Source organism: Macaca thibetana, chromosome 14 (assembly GCF_024542745.1).
Source record: "Macaca thibetana thibetana isolate TM-01 chromosome 14, ASM2454274v1, whole genome shotgun sequence".
Taxonomy (NCBI): domain Eukaryota; kingdom Metazoa; phylum Chordata; class Mammalia; order Primates; family Cercopithecidae; genus Macaca; species Macaca thibetana.
The window spans coordinates 69,623,676-69,644,261 of NC_065591.1; the positions used below are offsets into that span (position 1 = coordinate 69,623,676).

Here is a 20,586-nt window from a genome sequence, read left to right on the forward strand (position 1 = left end):
TGCCGAACAATGAATCTTGACCTCTGTCAGCTGCTCTGGCTATAATCTGACTAGGCACCCTCCTACCCCAAGTCTGAAAGGAGAATCACAGACTGACGGCATAAAAACATTTAGAATAGCATCAAACCCAGCAAAGCATGCTGGGAGCCCACAGTACTATTTTCACAGGCTCAAATACCAAATATGGGTTTTTCCCTCCACCTGTAAAAATCAAAGCACACACTTCTCTTTACTTTGGTCTGAAATCATTGGCCTCCATTTCAATCCACTCACTCTTTCTGGGTAGCCCCATACTCCCTAAATACTGATGGCTCTGAATAACCTACCCTTAGCTCTGATTTCTCCTGATCTCCAGACCTTTATAACTACCTATGGCTGGAATTCTCTTCATGGATGTCCCATCCAACTTTTATACTCCACACATCCAAATATGAACTCACTAAGGAACCAAATTCTACCTTATGTCTTAAATCCTACACTATCAATCCATCCTCACTCCCTTGAGGCTCTCATTACTGCTTGTTTAGACTACTCTTATGCCACCAAACATCTGAATCAGCCAACTAACGTTCCTTCCTTCCTCTGAGTCCTTACTATCCAAGTTTCCTTTAATTATTTGGCTTCCCGCATAGTTTTCCTATAGAAAAAGAGGGCGATGGTCACCCCACCACAAGCATTCTGGACCAATTCTACTTCATTCAATAGAAAAATAAACTTGGTTTACACATCCGTGATAGGGGTTTGGCTACTTATCTTCTTCCCATGAGAGATAAAACCACTCTTGGCAGACTAACAAAACCTAATCTCTGAACATGAATTTAGATTGCCTGTTACCAGATTTAGTCAATTATTCTCCAAGAGAAATATAGCCTTGTAAGGCCTTTTGGTTAGGCCCTCAATCAGCTTTTCCACAACTTCATTATGCCTTTCTTTACCGCTAATACTATATTCATGTGACTTTTTTTTATATGATCCTATGGTTTTGGTCGCCCTTCTCCAGACACACTCTAGTTTGTGAAGTGTGATGCCCAGAAATGACTTCATGTATGGCCCAACCAAGCAGTGATCAGCAAGACTAACACGTTCCTTATTCTAAATGCTACACTTTTCTTCAGGTACTCTCACACTCATACTGAGTTGTAAATCCTCCTAAAAGTCCTTTTCACACATACTACTGCTATTTAATTACATAACCTCCATTCTCTTCCGGAAAAGTATGTTTTGAATATGACTTCACATCCATCCAAATCAACACTGCCACTATTAACCAACGAAGTCCTTAAGTTTTCAAATTCTGAGAACCAGTGTGCCACCCTCCCAGCTTCACGATACCTCCTCCCCTTCCAGACAGTAATCATTTAAAGTACCTGATTATAAATTGTTTGGTGTAATTTCAGTCCTCTTTCATGGAGCTGCAACTAGATAATAAATATATAGCTTAAGTGCTTGGGAGGAAAAGAGCAATATTTCCAATGTCTCCCCACAATCTCATATATTTTCCCCTACTGTATCAGGCTAACATGGTTCCATTTAGCCAAAATCGGTGCTATATAAATAAGAAACCTTGTCACCTTTCAAGAGAAGCATTCAAGCGTTTCATAAATCTAACCCATGGACTGTCCCAAGAAGGCATGAGAAAAATATGAAATAATAATATGAAGGCTAAAGAAAAAATGATTAACACCACCTCCCCCTATTATAATATTATACCAAGTCATATCCCTCCAAGTTGAAGGAATTATAACAGGTTCCTACCGTGCTTTTCATGTTTCATAAATACACATGAAAGGTACCAGAGAAAGCCAAAAAAAAAAAGCACAGTTGTATACAGGGATGTGTGTCACTGAGTTCTGTGAGGCCACCACCAATACCTTCCTGAAAGTATATGCTGAAGGATTCACAATGTATCCAAGGCAGCACTAGCTATAAACTTAAAAAACAAAAATGAACACTAGCCCCAACTAGTTTCCATAATCACGTTTACCATGGCTTTTATAGCTGCTGTTCTGACACGTGGGTCTTGGTCACTGAAATAATCCCCTATAATCTTCTGGACGTCTCTGGCAGCTAGGCCTTCTGCATCTTTTGTGACACTTTTCTCCAAAGAGCCAAGATTGCCAAGTAACTGCAGGCACTTATTTCTTACACCATGAGACGTATCTGTAAGATGCTATCAAAAAAAAAAAAAAAAAGAAAAAGAAAAAGAAAAAAAGGACATGATTAAGATATCTTAACAAACACAGACAAAACCAGAAACAAAAGCATTGCATCAACCTTAGGGGTGATTTCAAGCCCTACATTCTCAGGACAGTCTGTTTAGCATCATGTTACTTGAGTATGTGTCTTCTCAAAAAAAAAAAAATGAGTCCTTAGAAAATAAAAGTCCTAGTTTTTCATCTTTGTATTCCCAATAGCTAGTACTTTGCCTTGTATAGAGTAAGTACTTTAAAATTCGTCCCTGAATTGCCTTTTACTTGCTTTCAAATTTTAAAACAAGACAAAAATGTATAAATTTTTTAAACTTTTAATATCCACAGAAATATGCAAAAATCTTAAGTGTACAGCTCAATAAATTTTCACAAATACACATATATAGCAAGCACCCAGATTAAATAGTATATAACCAACACACCAGAAATATCCCTCATTCCTCCTCCAAGCAACTACCTCAGCACACCACCACCAAAAATAGCTACTATCCTGACTTCTAACACATAGGTTCATTTGTTTATTTTTGTACTTTATGAAATCAAATAGTATCTGGCTTCTGTGGCTTAATATTATGTTTGTGAGATTTATGCAAGGTATGGCAGATAGCAATGGCTCATTTATTCTTGTTACTTATACAGTATTCATTTGTAAACACATGAAAATCTATTTAGCCTTTCTGTTGATGAATATTTAAGTTATTTCCAGTCTTTGGCTATTTTGAATAATGCTACTGTGATTATTCTTGTATGTGGTTTTTGGTGTACATGTTCACATTTTTGTCGGATATACATGTACAAGTAGAATTGATAGGTAACAAGACATGCTTCAGCTTAAGAAGATACTGCCAGTTGGGTACAGTAGCTCATGCCTATAATGCCAGCACCCTGGGAGGCCAAGGCAGGAGGATCACTTGAGCCCGGGAGTTCAAGACTGCCCTGGGCAAATGGTGAAATCCTGTCTCTACCAAAAAATACAAAAATCAGCTGGGTGTGATGGCACATGCCTATAGTCCCAGCTACCCAGGAGGCTGAGATAGGAGGATCCTTTGAGCCTTGGAAGTGGAGGTTGCAGTGAGCTGTGATCATGCCACTGCACTCCAACCTGGGTGACAGAGTGAGACACTGCCTCCAAAAAAGAAGATACTGCCAAATAGTTTTCCATAATGGCTGTACTAATTTACACTTCCACCAGTGCTGCATAAGTGTTCTAGATGTGCCACATCCTTGTCAACATTTAGTACTATCAATATTTCTTATGTTAGCACTTCTCACCGGGAATTTTAATAAATTATCAGTTTTCCTCCTGCATTACCCTAGTCCAATGCTACTAAAACAAGCTATGTGAATAATACAGTAACATATATTAAAAATACTTTGAAGACATGAGATTGTACATGAGGTAATAAAAAAGGTACAAAACTCTGGATTTCAAACTTCTTTTGACTAACATCCAAAGTAAGAAACATACATAATATTGCAACACAGTACATAAAAACACACATACACCAAGTTTAACAAAACAATATTTACCTTATAGCTTGTGATTTACTCTGATATTTATATTTCATTTCTTTTTCAAAAAAAAAAAAAAATCACGTCTGAAGAAATTGGTCGCATTACCCACTGAAGGATCATCATTCTCAAAGTGAGTCACTAGTTTGGAGAAAAGTGAATGGGATTTGGCCAGCTTGAACAACACAGCGAGGCCCCATTTCTTTAAAAAAAAATTTATAGTCAGGTATGGTGGCACACACCTGTAATTCCAGCTACTCAGGAGGCTGAGGCCAGAGAATTGCTTGAACCCAGGAGGCGGAGGTTTCAGTGAGCCGAGATCACGCCACTGCACTCCAGCCTGAGCAACAGAGCAAGACTCTGTCTCAAACTGCGCCCCCTAAAAAACAAAACAAAACAAATGAACTATTTATATTTAGCATAAAAACATCATTTCTCATGACTAACCTGTTGATTGCACCTCTGTTACAAATACTTTGATTTTCAAGCATCAAACTAAATCCTTCCAGCTTCTGTTAACCAGGCAACAATAATGCACAATCAATGTATTACTGCACACTGAATCTTAGCCCAAAAGAGAGTCTCATGCTGTCAGGGAAACAATTACAGTTTTATGATGTCCTTCCCCTACAGGTCACTTCTTGCATCAAGGTTACCATCATTAAGAACTGCTTTTCTTCATACTGTTGGATAAAAACTTATTAATTAAAAAAAAAACTGCTAAGTATCTGCAGATGCTGCTTTGGTGTTACACACTGTGTCAGGCCATTGAAGTATATTAATGGAGCAAGTAAGCAAACCACATCCCCAATAATAGACCAACAAAAATAAACTAGTTTACAATTTTGCTATATATTTAAAAAAATGGTTCTGCATATCAACAAAATCTGAGAATGAAGTTGAATAAGACAAAAATAACATACTGACCCATTCAGCATCGATATGGATTTTTTTTTTCTTATAAGGGTCTCGCTCTGTCACCCAGGTTGGAGTGCAGTGTGGCGATCAGTATTCACTGCAACCTTGGCCTAGCAAGCTTAAGAGATATTCCCACCTCAGTCTCCTGAGTTGCTGGGACCACAGGTGTGTGCCATGACACCTGGCTAATTTTTAAAATTTTTGTAGAAATGGAATGTTGCCATATTGCCTAGACTGGTCTCAAACTCTTGGACTCAGGTGATCCTTGATATGGATGGTTTTTTTTTTTTTTTTTTTTGAGATGGACTCTCACTCTGTCGCCCAGGCTGGAGTGCAGTGGCCGGATCTCAGCTCACTGCAAGCTCCGCCTCCCGGGTTTACGCCATTCTCCTGCCTCAGCCTCCCAAGTAGCTGGGACTACAGGCGCCCGCCACCTCGCCTGGCTAGTTTTTTGTCTTTTTAGTAGAGACGGGGTTTCACCGTGTTAGCCAGGATGGTCTCGATCTCCTGACCTCGTGATCCACCCATCTCGGCCTCCCAAAGTGCTGGGATTACAGGCTTGAGCCACCGCGCCCGGCCGATATGGATGGTTTTTAAGGACAGATGACAACTTGGTGTATTCTGTATGCAGATTCTAATGGATACCCTCTTTTAACAAGACCTTTGTTCTCCCAGAAAAATCTTTACAAATAGGAAAGAAAGCAGAAGACCCTCAATTTCAGCTGTGCAAATGCTACACAAGAAAATTGCATTAATTTCCTGTCAAGTCTTTGAACTATGTCTATTCGTCTCTCAAATGAGGATTAGCTATCCAATAAGTAAAATGATTAAGGAGAGGATAAATGAGCAGAACTTTGAAAAGTATCCAAAAGCATGACTTTCTTCCTACTGTGATACAAAGAATACAACAAAGTAACATCCTGTATTTAAAAATTATTATAAAGAGACCATTTAAACTTCAAAAAATAATGATTATAGTATAACATAGTAAATAAAACAGGAGATGAATGGAAGGAAGGAGGAAGGAATGAGGAAGGGAGACTGGAGGGAGGGAGGGAGGGAGGGAAGGAAAGTAGGAAGAAAAGAAGAGAGGGAGGGAGGGGAGGCAAGCTCTTTTTATGGTGATAACAAAGTCAGGAAAGATTTAATAACAGTTGCTAAAATGGTGGGTAAAGTTTGATGAGGAAGAGCATATTTACATAATCTCAAAGTATCTCTCCACAAATTATCTATTTTTGATTTTAATATTTTATTATTATAGTCATAATTATATATATTTATGGGATAAAATGTGATACTTTGATACATGTATGCAATGTGGAATTATTAAATCAAGCTAATTAACATATATCCATCACCTATCATTTTTTGTGGTGAGACATTTGAAATATTCACTTAGGTTTTTTGTTTTTTAAGAGACAAGGTCTTCCTCTGTCACCTAGGCTGGAGTGTAGTGGTACGATTATAGCTCACACAGCCTGGAACTCCTGGGTTCAAGCAATCCTCCTGACTCAGCCTGAGACTACAGGTGCACGCCACCACGCCCAGCTACTTTTTTTACTTTTGTAGAGACAGAGTCTCGCCATGTTGCCCAGGCTGGTCTTGAATTCCTGGGCTCAAGCAACCCTCCCACCTTGACCTCACAAAGTGTTGGGATTACAGGTGTGAGTCACTGCACCTCCCTCCTCTTAGTTATTTTTAAATATACATTATTGTGGACTATAGTCACCTGCTATGTAATAGATCTCAAAACCTATTCCTCCTATTCCTCCTGTTGAGCTGAAACTTTGTAACCTTTGACCAGCAACTCTCCACTCCCTCACTTTACTACCGCTCCCAGCCTCTGGTGATCATCACTCTACTCTCTGAGTTCAACTTTTTAAAATTATACATATAAATGAGATCATGTGGCATGTGTTTTTCTGTGCTTGGCTTATATCACTTAGTATAATGTCTTCAAGATTCATACATGTTGACACGAATGACAGGATCCCCTTCATTTACAAGGCTGAATAGTATTCCATTGCATGTTATATACCACATCTTCTTTATCCATTCATCTGCTGATAAACAGGTTGATTCCATACACTGGCTATTGTGAACACTGATGCAATGAACATTGGAGTGCAAGCATCCCTTCAACATACTGATTGCAATTCCTTTAGATATATACCCAGAAGTAGGATGGCTAGATCACATGCTAGTTCTATTTTTAGTTTTTTGAGACCTTCATCTTGTTTTCCATAAATAACTGTACTAATTTACATCTTTGCCAACAGTGTACGAGGGTTTCCTTGTCTCCCCATGCCAACACTTGTTATTGTTCATTTTTTTATAAAAACCATTCTAATAGATGTGAGGTGATATCTCATTTAATCTGCAATCTGCATTTTCCCAATGACTAGTGATGTTGCACACTTTTTCATGAACCTGTTGGTCATCTGTATGAAGGGTCTGTTCTGGTCCTTTACCCATTTTTGTAGCCAGGTTTTGTTGTTGTTGTTGCTACTTAGTTGAATTCCTTATATATTTTGGATATTAGCCCTTGTCAGATATATGGTTTACACTTCTTTTTTTTTTTTTTTTTTTTTTTTTTTAACCTCTATGGGTTGTCTCTTCACTTAGTTTCTTTTCTTGTATAGAAACTATTTAGTTTGATACAGTCCCATTTGTCTATTTTTTGTTGTTGTTGGTTGCCTGTTCTTTTAAAGTCACACAAAAAAATCATTGCCCAGATCAATGCCACAGAGCTTTCCCTGTGTTTTCTTCTAGCAGTTTTGCAGTTTCAGGTCTTTTGTTTACGTCTTTAATCCACTCAGTTCAAGTATGTATATGACATAAGGGTCTAATTTCATTCTCCTGCATATGAATGACCACTTCTCCCAGCATCATCTATTGAATAATTGTCCTTTACCCAGTGTGTGTTCCTGGCACCACTGTCAAAAATCAGCTGACCATAAATGCATGGGTTTGTTTCTGGCTTTCTATCCTGTTCCTTTGGTACTGTTTTTATGCCAGTACCATGTTGTCTTGACTACAACTGCTTTATATTTTGAAAACAGGGAATGTAATGTCTCTGGCTTTGTTCTTTTTGTTCAAAATTCTTTTGTGGTTTCATACAAATTTTAAAGATTTTTTTTCTATTTCTGTGAAAAATGATACTGGAATTTTGACAGGGATTACACTGAATCTGTAGATCATTTTGGGTAGTATGGACATTTTAACATATTAATTCTTCCAACCCACGAATTTTAGGGAACTGCCATCCTGTTTTCCACAATGGCAGCACTATTTTGCACTACTACTATCAATGCACAAGGGTTCCAATCCTTGCCAATACTTTTTTCTTTTTGGCAATAGCTATCCTAATGGGTATGAAGTGATACCACACTGTGGTTTTGACTTTCTTTCCCTAATGATTAATGATTAGTGATATTAAGCATCTTTTCTTATTGGCTTATTGGCCATCTATATGTCTTCTTTGGAAAAGTAAGTTTCCTTAAGGAACTCATGACCCAATAGTCATAGTTACAGAAGAAATGCAATACATTATAACTGCATTTGGAGATGGGGCCTTTCGGGAGGTAATTAAGGTTAAATGAGGTCATAAGGATGGGACTCTAATCCGATAGGACTGGTGTCCTTATGAGAGCTCTCTCTCCTCATGTACAGGGGAGAGACCATAAGAGAACACAGCGAGTAGGCAGTTGTCTTCAAGCCAGGTAGAGAGCCCTCACTAGGAACTGAATTTGCCAGCACCTTGATCTTAGATTCTAGACTTCAGAAACATGAGCAATTTCTGTTGTTTAAGCCATCCAGCCTGTGGCATTTTGTTATGGCAGCCCTTAGAGAGGTATATCCCAGAAGTGAATTGCTGGATCATATGGCAATTCTATTTTTAATTTTGGGGATCAAATAACTCTATAATCAAAACCTGGCAGACACCACCTTAGCCAAGTATCAAAGGCAACATCATCAACGAGTCAAACGTATCTGTGCCTCATGATATGATACATTGTGAGGGACACAAAATTATTTGTTATATTCTTGTCAAAATGCATTGGCTGAATCTAAACTGAAAATATCAGATAAAACCAGATTGCAAGACATTTTACAAAATAAATGCCCTACACTTCTCAAAAATGTCAAGGTAATGAAAGACAAAGAAAGGTTGAGTGATCTTTTCAGATTAAGGAAAACAAAAGAGACATGAAAACTAAATATAGTCATGCATCAATTACCAAAAAGGATACATTCTGATAAATGCATCATTAGGTGATTTCATCACTGTGCCAACATCAAGAGTGTTCTTACCCAAACCTAGATTGTAAAGCCTACTACATCTAGGCTACATGATATAGCCTAATGCTCCTAAGCTATAAACCTGTACAACATGTTACTGTACTGAATATTGTAGGCAACTGTAACATAATGGTAAGTATTTGTGTAATCTAAACATATCTACACATAGAGAAAGTAGTACAGTAAAAATATAATATAACCTTACGTTATAATATTACTGTTATACTATATATACTAATATACATTACACTGTCGTATATGCAGTCCATCCTTGACTGAAATGTCATTATTAAGTGATGCATGCTGTAATTGATACCCTTAAAAAATACATATGAAGCATTTACTTCGGTGGAAAAAGGGCATGATTTTTCCAATTTACTTAAATGGTACATTATTCAGCTGTAAAAAGGAAGAAAATCCTGACACATGTTACAATGTGGATGAACTTTGAGGACATTATGCTAAGTAAAATAAGCTAGGCACAAAAGGACAAATATTGCATGATTCCACTTACATGAAATCCCTACAGTAGAAAAATTTATAAAAACAGTATATAGAATGGTGGTTGTTAGGGACTAGGGGATGGGGAGTTATTGTTTAATGGGTATAGAGTTTCACTTCTGCAAAACAAAAAGAGCTCTGTCAGTGAAAGGTGGTGATGATCACACAACTCTGTGAATATACTTAATGTCACTAAACAGTATGTTTTAAAATGGCTGACATAGTAAATTTTATGTTATCTCTATTTTATGACAATTTTATTAAAAACTTAAACACTTAATTACCATATGACCCCAAAATTCTGCTCCTTAGTATTCATCCAAGAGAACTGAAAACATGTAGTAAGCAAAAATTTGTAAGTGAATATTCTTAGTATACATCCAAGAGAACTGAAAACACATATTAAGCAAAAAACTTGAAAGTGAATATTCATAGCAGCATTATTCAAATCAGCCAAAATGTGGAAAAAAATGTAAATGTTGATAAATTCACCAAAATTCAGTGAAGTATAATTTTTTTCCTTATATTTATTTATTTTGAGACAGAGTCTCACTCTGTCACCCAGGCTGGGGTGCAGCAGCGTGATCTCAGATCACTGCAGCCTCTGCCTCCCTGGTTCAAGTGATTTTCATGCCTCAGCCATCAGGGTAGCTGGGATTACCACCACACCCAGCTAATTTTTATATTTTCAGTAGAGACAGGGTTATCACCATGTTGGCCAGGCTGGTGTCAAACTCCTGGCCTCAAGTGATCTGCCTGCTTTGGCCTCCCAAAGTGCTGGGATTACAAGTGTGAGCCACCACGCCAGGCCTGAAGTATAAATTTTTAATAGTTGTGATAAGATATAATACGCATACCATGCAATTCTCCCAGAGAACATATGCAATTCTCCCAGACAACATGTACAATTCAACGGTATGTATGTATATGTATGTATGTATTTATGAATGAATGAATAAATGACAGCGCCTCACTCTGTCGCCCAGGGTGGAACGCAGTGATGTCATCATAGCTCACTGCAGCCTTGACCTCCTGGGCTCAAGCAAGCCTCTTGCCTCAGCCTCCCAAAGTAGCTGAAGCTACAGATGTGCACCATCACACCGGCTAGTTCTTTTGCACAGATGAGGTCTCATTGTGTTGCTCTAGCTGATCTTGAACACCTGCACTCAAGCGAGCTTCCCACCTTGGGAAGCGTTAGGATTACAGGCATGAGCTACTGCACCTGGCCAATTCAATGCTTTCAGTATTGCACATATATGCACAACTATCACCACGGTCAGTTTTCAAACATTATCATTACAGAAAGATCCCCCTCCTGCAAAAAAAAAAAAAAAAAAAAAAAAAAAAAAAAAAAAGCCATTCTGTACCCTTTAGCTATCAATTCCCATCTCTCTGTTTGCCTAAGTCCTAACCAACCACTAATGTACTTTCTGTCTCTATAGACTTAACCTATTATGGAAATTTAATATAAACTGAATCATGTAATAGGTGGTCTTTTGTGTCTGGCTTCTTTCACTTAGCATAACGTTGTCAAAGTCCGACGAAATTGTAGAATGTATTGGTATTTTATTCTTTTTAATGGCCAAATAATATTCTAACGTGCATTATTTATCAATTCATCAGTTGATGGTCATTTGACTTGCTCCCACCTTTGACTATTGTGAATGCTGCTGCTGCAAACATCCATAGGGCCAGGTGCAGTGGCTCACGCCTGTCATCCCAGCACTTTGGGGGGCTGAGGCGGGCAGATCACCTGAGGTCAAGAGTTCGAGACCAGTCAGTCCAACACGGTGAAACCCCGTCTCTACTAAAAATACAAAAAAATTAGCCAGGCGTAGTGGCGAGCACCTGTAGTCCCAGCTACTCAGGACACAGAGGCAGGAGAATTGCTTGAACCCAGGAGGCAGAGGTTGCAGTGAGCCAAGATCACACCACTGCACTCCAGCTTGGGCAACAGAGTGAGACTCCATCTGGGGAAAAAAAAAAAAATTCATATACAAACTTCCGAGTTAATATGTTTCAGCAGTTTGTTGGCAGGTATCTACAAGTAGAACAGCTGGGTCCTATGGTAAGGCTATTTTTAATTTTTTGAGGAACTGCCACACTGTTTTTGAAAGCAGCTGAGTGAACACTAGGCACAGTGGCTCACTCCTGTAATCCTAGCACTTTGGCAGGCTGAGACAGACAGATCTCTTGAGCTCAGGAGTTCAAGACCAGTCTGGGTAACACGCCAAAACCCCATCTCTACAAAAAATACAAAAATTATCCAGGCGTGGTGGCATGCACCTGTAGTCCCAGCTACTTGGGAGGCTGAGGCAGGAGGATCACTTGAGCCTGGGAGGCAGTTTTATTACAGACATCCTAGAAATGTGAGATGGCATCTAATTGTGGGTTTTTTGTTCTTTGTTTTCAGACAGACTCTTGCTCTATCACCCAGGCTGGAATGCAATGGGAAGATCTTGGCTCACTGCAACCTCCGCCTCCCAGGTTCGAGCCTCATGCCTCAACCTCCCGAATAGCTGGGATTACAGGCGCCCACCACCACACGTGGCTAATTTTTGTATTTTTAGTAGAGACAGGGTTTCACCATGTTGGCCAGGCCAGTCTCAAACTCCTGACCTCAAGTGATCCACCCGTCTTGGCCTCCTACAGTGCCGGGATTACAGGCGTGAGCCACAGCACCCAGCTCATTGTGGTTTTGATATGCATTTCCCTAGTGACAAGTGATGTTAAGCTTTTGTGTTGTTTGTTTATCTCTTTTGTGTATCAAGACTTTGGAGAAATACCTATTCAGATCTTTTGCCCATGTTAGTTTAATACTTTTTTTTTTTTTAATTTGCCACTTTCCCTTCTCTGTTTTTAATTGGGTTATTTGAATTTTTATTATTGGGTTGTAAGGGTTCCTTAGATAGTCTAAATACAATTACCAGCCGGGTGAGGTGGTTCACACCTGTAATCCCAGCACTTTGGGAAGCCAAGGTGGGTAGATCACTTGAGGTCAGGAGTTTGAGGTCAGCCTGACCAACATAGTGAAACCCCATCTCTACCAAAAATACAAAAAACAGCTGGGCACACGCCTGTAATCCCAGCTACTCATGAGGCTGAAGCAGGAGAACCACTTGAACCTGGGAGGCAGAGGTTGCAGTGAGCTGAGGTCAAGCCACCACAGCACTCCAGCCTGGATGACAAAGTGAGACTCTGACTCAAAAAAAAAAAAAAAAAATACAATTACCTCATTATATATATGATTTACAAGTATTTTTTCCTATTCCATGGGTTGTCTTTTCTCTGAAAAACAAGTTTTCAGTTTTAGTGAAACCCAATTTATTAACTTTTTTCTTTTATTACATGTGCTTTTGTTACATCTAATAATCCACTGCCAAATCCAAAGAAATGAAAATTTACCACTATATTTTCTTCTTAGGGGTTTATAATTTTAGCTCACATATATTCAGGTCTTTGATTCATTTTGAGCTAATTTTTGCATGGTGTGCGGGAAGTTTCCAGCTTCCTTCTTTTACATGTCCCAACACCATGCATTGAAAAGACAATTTTTTTCTCCACTGAATAGTACTGGCATCCATATAGAAAATCAGTTGACCAAAGACACATGAGTTTATTTCTTCTCCTTCTTCTTCTTTTTTCGTTAGAGACAGGGTCTTGCTGTGTCACTCAGGCTGGACTGCAGTAGCACAGTCTCGGCTCACTGGCAGCCTCAACTTCCCAGGCTCAAGCAATCCTCCCATTTCAGCCTCCCGAGTAGCTGAGACTACAGGCACGCACCACCATTCCTGGCTAGTTTTTATATTTTTTGTAGAGATGGGGTTTTGCCATGTTGCCCAGGCTGGTCTCAAACTCCTGGGCTCAAGTGACCTGCTCACCTCAGCCTCTCAAAGTAGTGGGATTACAGGTGTGAGCCACCACACCTGGCCAATTTCTTGACTCTCAATTCTTTTTTTTTTTTACTTTTTTTTTTATTTTGAGACAGAGTCTCACTCTGTCGCCCAGGTTGGAATGTAGTGGTGCAATCACAGATCACTGCTGCAACCTCCATCTCCCGGGTTCAAGCGATTTTCCTGCCTCAGACTCCCCAGTAGCTGGGATTACAGGCGTGTAACATCACACCTGGCTAATTTTGAATTTTTAGTAGAGACAGGGTTTCACCATGTTGGCAAGGCTGGTCTCAAACCCTTGACCTCAAGTGATCTGCCTACCACAGCTTTCCAAAGTGCTAGGATTACAGGTGTGAGCCACCATGCCTGGCCTTGACTCTCAATTTTATTCCATTTATCTTTACATATACCTTCATATAGTACCATAGTATCTAGATATTACTGGTGCTTCTTTTGCTAGATTTATTCATAAGTGCTTTTTGTTTTGTTTTGTTTTTGTTTTTGTTTTTAATAGAGATAGGGTCTCGTTCTGCTGCCTAGGCTTAGTGGAGTGGCATAATCAAGGCTTATAAGGCTCACTGCAGCCTTGTCTTCCTGTGTTCAAACAACTCTCTCTTCAGCTTCCCAAATAGCTGTGACTACAGGCATGTGCCACCATACCCGACTAATGTTTTCAATTTTTAGTAGAGATGAGACCTCACTGAGTTGCCCAGGCTGGTCTCCAGTTCCTGAGCTCAAAAGATTCTATTGTCTCAACCTCCCAAAGTGCTGGGATTACAGGCAAGAGGCACTACCACACCCAGCCATAAGTATTATTTTTGATGCTACTGTAATTGAATTGTTTTCCTAATTTCATTTTCATATTATTCACTGCAAGTGTATATAAATACAATTTATATTTTGTAGGCTGATTTTGTATCCTGCAAACTTGCTAAACTCATTTATTACTTCAAACAGTTTTTTAGTGGATTCCCTAGGATTTTCTACATACAAGGTTATGTCACCTGTGAATATGAGGAGGTAATTTTACTTTTCCTTTCCAACACAGAGGCCTTTTATTTCTTTTCTATGCCTAATACCCCTGACAAGAACCTTTAGCACAATGTTAAACAGAAGTGAAGAGAAATATAATGACCTATTTATTTTGTTTCTCATTTTAGGGGAAAAGCATTAAATCTGTTCAAATTAAGTATGATGTTTCCTGTCAGTATTTTTTCTTTTTAGATTCTATTTATGAGGGTCAGGAAGTTCCAGTCTATTCCTGACCTATACTACACTAAAAGCCTAAAAATATTACAAGATATTTTATGCGTTCTTACAATACAAGGGTGTTAAGAGTTTGTTAAATACTTTTTCTTCATTTATTGTTATGGTCATGTTTTTTATCCTCGATAGTGTATTACATTCATTTATTTTCAGATACTAAACCAACCTTGCATTCCTGGAATAAATCCCACTTGATTATGGTATATACTCCTACTTGCATGTTGCTGGAGTTGATTTGCTAGTATTTTGTTAAAGATATTTGGATCCACATTCGTAAGAGTCACTGGTCTGTAGCTTTCGTTTCTTGTGATGTCTTTTGTCTGTTTCTGGTAACTCATAGAATGAGTTTGGAAGTGTTCTCTCCTGCTCTATTTCTTGGGAGAGTTTGTAAAGAATTTTCATTAATTCTTATTTCAATATTTGGTAAAATTCACCAGTGAAGCCATCGAGGCCTGAGCTTTTCTTTGTAGAGATTTGTTTAGTTGTTTTTCTTAATCACTAGTTTAATTACTTTACTTGTCATAGATCTATTCAGATTGTCTATTTCTTTAGTCATTTTCAGTAGTTTTTGTCTTTCTAATAATTTGTCCACTTCAACTAAGTTATCCAATTTATTGGTATACAATTTTTCTTTTCTTTTTTTTTTTTTTTTTTTTTTGAGATGGAGTCTCACTCTGTCGCCCAGGCTGGAGAACAATGGCACAATCTCAGCTCACTGCAACCCCCGCCTCCCAGGTTTCTCCTGCCTCAGCCTCCTGAGTAGCTGGGATTACAAGCATGCACCACTATACCTGGCTAATTTTTGTATTTTTAGTAGAGACAGGGTTTCACCATGTTGGTCAGGCTGGTCTCAAACTCCTGACCTCCTGATCTGCCCACCTCAGCTTCCCAAAGTGCTGGGATTACAGGCGTGGGCCACTGCACCCAGCCTACGATTTTTCATAATATTAACTTATAATCCTTTTTAGTTCTGTCAGGTCTGTAATAACGTCTTTTTTTTTTTTTTTTTTGAGCCAAGGTCTTGCTCTACCACCCAGGCTGGAGTGCAGTGGCACAATCACAGCTCACTGCAGCCTCAACCTCCCAGGCACAGCAATCCTCCCATCTCAGCTTCCCAAGTAGCTGGGACTATAGGTACAAGCCACCACACCCGGCTAATTTTTTTGTTTTTTGTAGATATGGGTCTCCCTATGTGACCCAGGCTGTTCTTCAACTCCTGGGCTCAAGTGACCCTCCTGCCTTGACCTCTCAAACTGCGGGATTACAGACATAAGCACCGCCCTAGACAGTATCCTCGCTTTTCCTTTTTTTTCCCTAATATGTCCATCTTCTGGTCCTCTCATTTCTGAGTCTAGTAATTTGAGTCTTCTCTCTCTTTCTTGGTCAATATAACTAAAGGTTTGTCAAATCTGTTGATCTTTTCAGAAAAGCAAATTTGGTTTTGTTGATTATCTGTTGTTTTTCTATTCTCTGTTTCATTAATTTCTACTCTAATCTTTAGTATCCCCTTCCTTCACATGCTTTAAGTTTAATGGGCGCTTCTTTTTCCAGGGTCTTAAGCTGGAAGGTTAGGTTACTGATTTTAGATCCTTATTCTTTGTTATTTAAGATGGGCACTTACAACTACAAACTTCTATAAGCACTGCTTTAGCTGCATCATTTTCTATTTTATTCATCTCAAAGTATTTTCTAATTTCCCTTTTGATTTCTTTGTTGACTCATTAGTTACACAGAAAAGTATGTTGTTTAATTTCCACATGTTTGTGGGTTTACTAAATTTCTTACCATTAATTTATAATTTCATCCCACTGTGGTCAGAAAACATACTTTGTATCTTTTCTATCAAGAGTAAATATGTGTATATAAATTACATCTCAATTACAAAACAAAAAACTTTTAGGCACATTGTATGATAAAGTCATAAACCAAAATGGCATTTGGCAATAGAAACAGTGGTTGTAGTTAGGAATCATAGATAGCCTTCATTACTGTAGTCTGAAAAAGCTTGTGACAGATTTGCCATTGACAAACAGTTCCAACTTTTATCCTATTAAGAACCTCTACAGGCTGGGTGCAGTGGCTCACACCTGTAATCCCAGCACTTTGCAAGGCCGAAGTGGGCAGATCACGAGGTCAGGTGATCGAGACCATCTTGGCTAACACGGTGAAATCCCGTCTCTACTAAAAATACAAAAATTAGCTGGGCACGGTGGCACGTGCCTGTAGTCCCAGTTACTCAGGAAGCTGAGGCAGGAGAATTGCCTGAACCCAGGAGGCGGAGGTCGCAGTGAGCCGAGATCACGTCACTGCACTCCAGCCTGGGCAACAGAGAGAGACTCTGTCTCAAGAAAAAAAAGGAACCTCTACAAATGATTTAAAAAAAACACACACACAAACTCTATATGCTTAACTGGCAAAGGACATAAAAAGTTAATTCCCATGAGAGGAAATACAAATAAAGGAAAAACATGAAAAAGAAACCTCATTAGCAGTCTCTTCAAAAAAGAGATTTTTTAAAAATGAAGTATCATTTTCCACATACCAAATTAACAGGTTTATCTCTGATTTTTAAACATTAATATCTAATGCTAGAATAAAGCAGTGAAACTAGGCACTCTCATATACTGCTTGTGGGCATACAAATTGGAACACTTTGGAAAGCAATTTGACAAAAAGTATTAAGAGCCTTAGCTGGGCACAGTAGTTCACGCATGTAATCTCGGGCAACATAGCAAGATCCTTGTCTTTTATTCAAAAAAATAAAGAACACAGCCTTAAAAAAATTCTAGGCCAGGCACTGTGGCTCATGCCTGTGATCCCAGCACTTCAGGAGGTCAAAGCTGGGGGATCACTTGTGTCCAGGAGTACGAGAGCAGCCTAGGCAACACAATGAGACCCAGACTCTATTCTTCTAAAAATAAAAAAAAAAAATGTAAAATAAATTCTAAATGTTTTCAATTAGTAATTCAGTAATTCTACTTTTGATAGTCTGTGTTTCAGATATAATTTTAAATACAGAAAATATTTTAGACTAGCAATATTCCCTGCAGTATTACTTCCAATTAAATAAATGGCTGCAATGTAAATTCAGTAATAGGTGAAGTTAAGTAAAAAGTATGGCTTAATTATTGGATATAATATTACACAGCCATTACAAATTATGTTTATAAAACACATATAAGAAAAATACTTATGTTAGCAAAAAAGGAGCAAAATTACACGATTACAGCAATGTGTTTAAAGAAAAAACAACAGCAAATGATTTGCATACAGAAAAAAATCAGAAAGCCATATATCAAAAGACAAATAATGATTACCTTTGGGTAGTGAATTATGAATGCATTTTTCTTTATAGTTTTCAATATCTTTCCAAATTTTCTATCAGTACAAATTCTTAAAAAATACATTTAAGTATATAATAATATAAAATCTTATAGTTAAAAATATATTTAAAGCAGATTTAAGAAAGAGTTACTGCAGATATCACAACCCACTCATTATGACAACTCTCCAAAGCAAACTTCACAGATATATATTTTCTCTCACAGGGGAGATGTACTCACTCTCCCACACACATAATCCCTAGTTTTTCCTTTTTTTTGAAAGACAGAGTCTCACTCTACCACTCAGACTGGAGTGCAGTGGCGCAATCTCCACTCATATAACCTCTGTCTCCCAGGTTCAAGCAATTCTCCTGCCTCAGCTTCCCTAGTAGCTGGGATTACAGGCGTGCATCACCGTGCCCGGCTAATTTTTTTTGTATTTTTAGTAGAGATTGGGTTTTACCATGTTGGTCAGGCTGGTTTCAAACTCCTGATCTCAAAGGATCCGCCCACCTCAGCCTACCAAAGTGCTGGGATTACAGGTGTGAGCCAGCACACCTGGCCCTATTTAAGCTTTTTGTATCGTACTTGTCAAAGAGTTTTTGTTTTTATGTATATTTGCTTTTTTACGATAAATCAAGTAGTCTTTCCTGGGACTCTGAAATAGCTTTCTTTTTTTTTTTTTTTTTTTTTTTGAGACGGAGTCTCGCTCTGTCGCCCAGGCTGGAGTGCAGTGGCGCGATCTCGGCTCACTGCAAGCTCCACCTCCCGGGTTCACGCCATTCTCCTGCCTCAGCCTCCCGAGTAGCTGGGACTACAGGCGCCCACAACCGCGCCCGGCTAATTTTTTGTATTTTTAGTAGAGACGGGGTTTCACCGTGGTCTCGATCTCCTGACCTTGTGATCCGCCCGCCTCGGCCTCCCAAAGTGCTGGGATTACAGGCGTGAGCCACCGCGCCCGGCCGAGTATTATATTCTTGAAATTAGAAAGCTATTTCAGGCCGGGCGCGAGAGCCACCGCGCCCGGCCGAGTATTATATTCTTGAAATTAGAAAGCTATTTCAGGCCGGGCGCGAGCCACCGCGCCCGGCCGAGTATTATATTCTTGAAATTAGAAAGCTATTTCAGGCCGGGCGCGAGCCACCGCGCCCGGCCGAGTATTATATTCTTGAAATTAGAAAGCTATTTCAGGCCGGGCGCGGTGGCTCACGCCTGTAATCCCAGCACTTTGGGAGGCCGAGGCGGGCGGATCACAAGGTCAGGAGATCGAGACCACGGTGAAACCCCGTCTCTACTAAAAATACAAAAAATTAGCCGGGCGCGGTTGTGGGCGCCTGTAGTCCCAGCTACTCGGGAGGCTGAGGCAGGAGAATGGCGTGAACCCGGGAGGCGGAGCTTGTAGTGAGCCGAGATCGCGCCACTGCACTCCAGCCTGGGCTGGGCGACAGAGCGAGACTCCGTCTCAAAAAAAAAAAAAAAAAAAAAAAAAAAAGAATATAATACTCTAACACAATTCAAATGCATTTGACTTTTTTATATTCTCAAAGTTATCAAAAAGATAAAAAGTAAAATCAATTATACAAGGTTCTAAGGGTTACTGTGTATACATAAAAAGAGGCTAATTAACCTCCAAATTAAATCAAAAGGCACAATTAATGTATTAATACATGTATTTATTTTAAAATCAGAAAAAAAGAATGTACAAAACTTTTCCCATACATTTACTTGTGTATAGTTTGCCTGTTTATTGAAGCAAAAGGCATAATAAAAACAAAACAAGTTTGGGGTCAGAAAAAACAGAGTTTATACCCTGGTACTGCAACCTCCTAGCTGTGCAAACCTAGACAAATCAGACTCCATAAATCTTAATTTTCACCTTTGTAAAACAGAAATAACAGTACTTACCTGAAGGATTGTGAGGATGAAATGGAAAACTGAATACAAAGCACCATAACAAGCAGAGTGCATTATTAGGCACAATACACACAGTAACTATGTACTGTAATTATTTTCACTTGTCTTGAAAGGATGAGGAAATTCATTTTATAACAAGTATACTTAACTTTATTCCTAATCCAACACCAAGAGATGAAAAAATGAGGTAGCTCTTAAAACCATTAAAGGTCCTTAGCAGTCCTCAGTTACCGGTTTAGGATAGATCTGAGTAGATTTTATAGCTCTTACCACCTTTCCAGTAATGCAAAGCAGTTCAAGAAAGAAGAGCATTATACTCTTACCTTGCAGGCCACATCCACTAATCGCATCTGGATAGCTTGATTCTCTGGTAGCTTAGTGCCAATTGCAAGCAAAGTATCCAGCAGTTGAGCTAGGACTTGATGAGACTCTAGAGAGGGAGATGGAAAGTTGGCTTGGAAAATTTCAAAAGGGGATAACTATATAAACTAATTTACTTGGGTAAAGAATGTAGATTGGCTAGGTGCAGTGACTCACAACTGTAATCCCAGCACTTTGAGAAGTCAAGGCAGGAGAATCCCTTGAGCCTAGGAGTTCAAGACCAGCCTGGGCAACAGAGAGAGACTCTGTTTCTACAAAAATAAATCTGAAAAAGTGAGTCAGCCAGGTGGTGTGCACCCAGAGTCCCAGCTACTCAGGAGGCTGAGGTAGGAGGACCGCTTGAGCCTGGGAGATCAAGGCAGCAGT

General features: G+C 39.1%; 2 protein-coding genes across 2 annotated transcripts in view; both read right to left on the bottom strand.

Moving 5' to 3' along the window:
- CLNS1A (chloride nucleotide-sensitive channel 1A) overlaps positions 1–20,586 on the bottom strand; it is an 820,929-nt gene that overhangs the window by 339,784 nt on the left and 460,559 nt on the right. The gene's annotated exons all lie outside the window — the stretch shown is intronic.
- INTS4 (integrator complex subunit 4) overlaps positions 1–20,586 on the bottom strand; it is a 111,639-nt gene that overhangs the window by 76,378 nt on the left and 14,675 nt on the right. The window contains exons 4-6 of the mRNA XM_050757464.1: positions 20,163–20,269; positions 1,985–2,170; positions 1,368–1,418 (exon numbers count right to left, since the gene is read on the bottom strand). Coding sequence (XP_050613421.1) covers positions 1,368–1,418; positions 1,985–2,170; positions 20,163–20,269 — 344 coding nt within the window. The remainder of the gene's footprint in view (positions 1–1,367; positions 1,419–1,984; positions 2,171–20,162; positions 20,270–20,586) is intronic.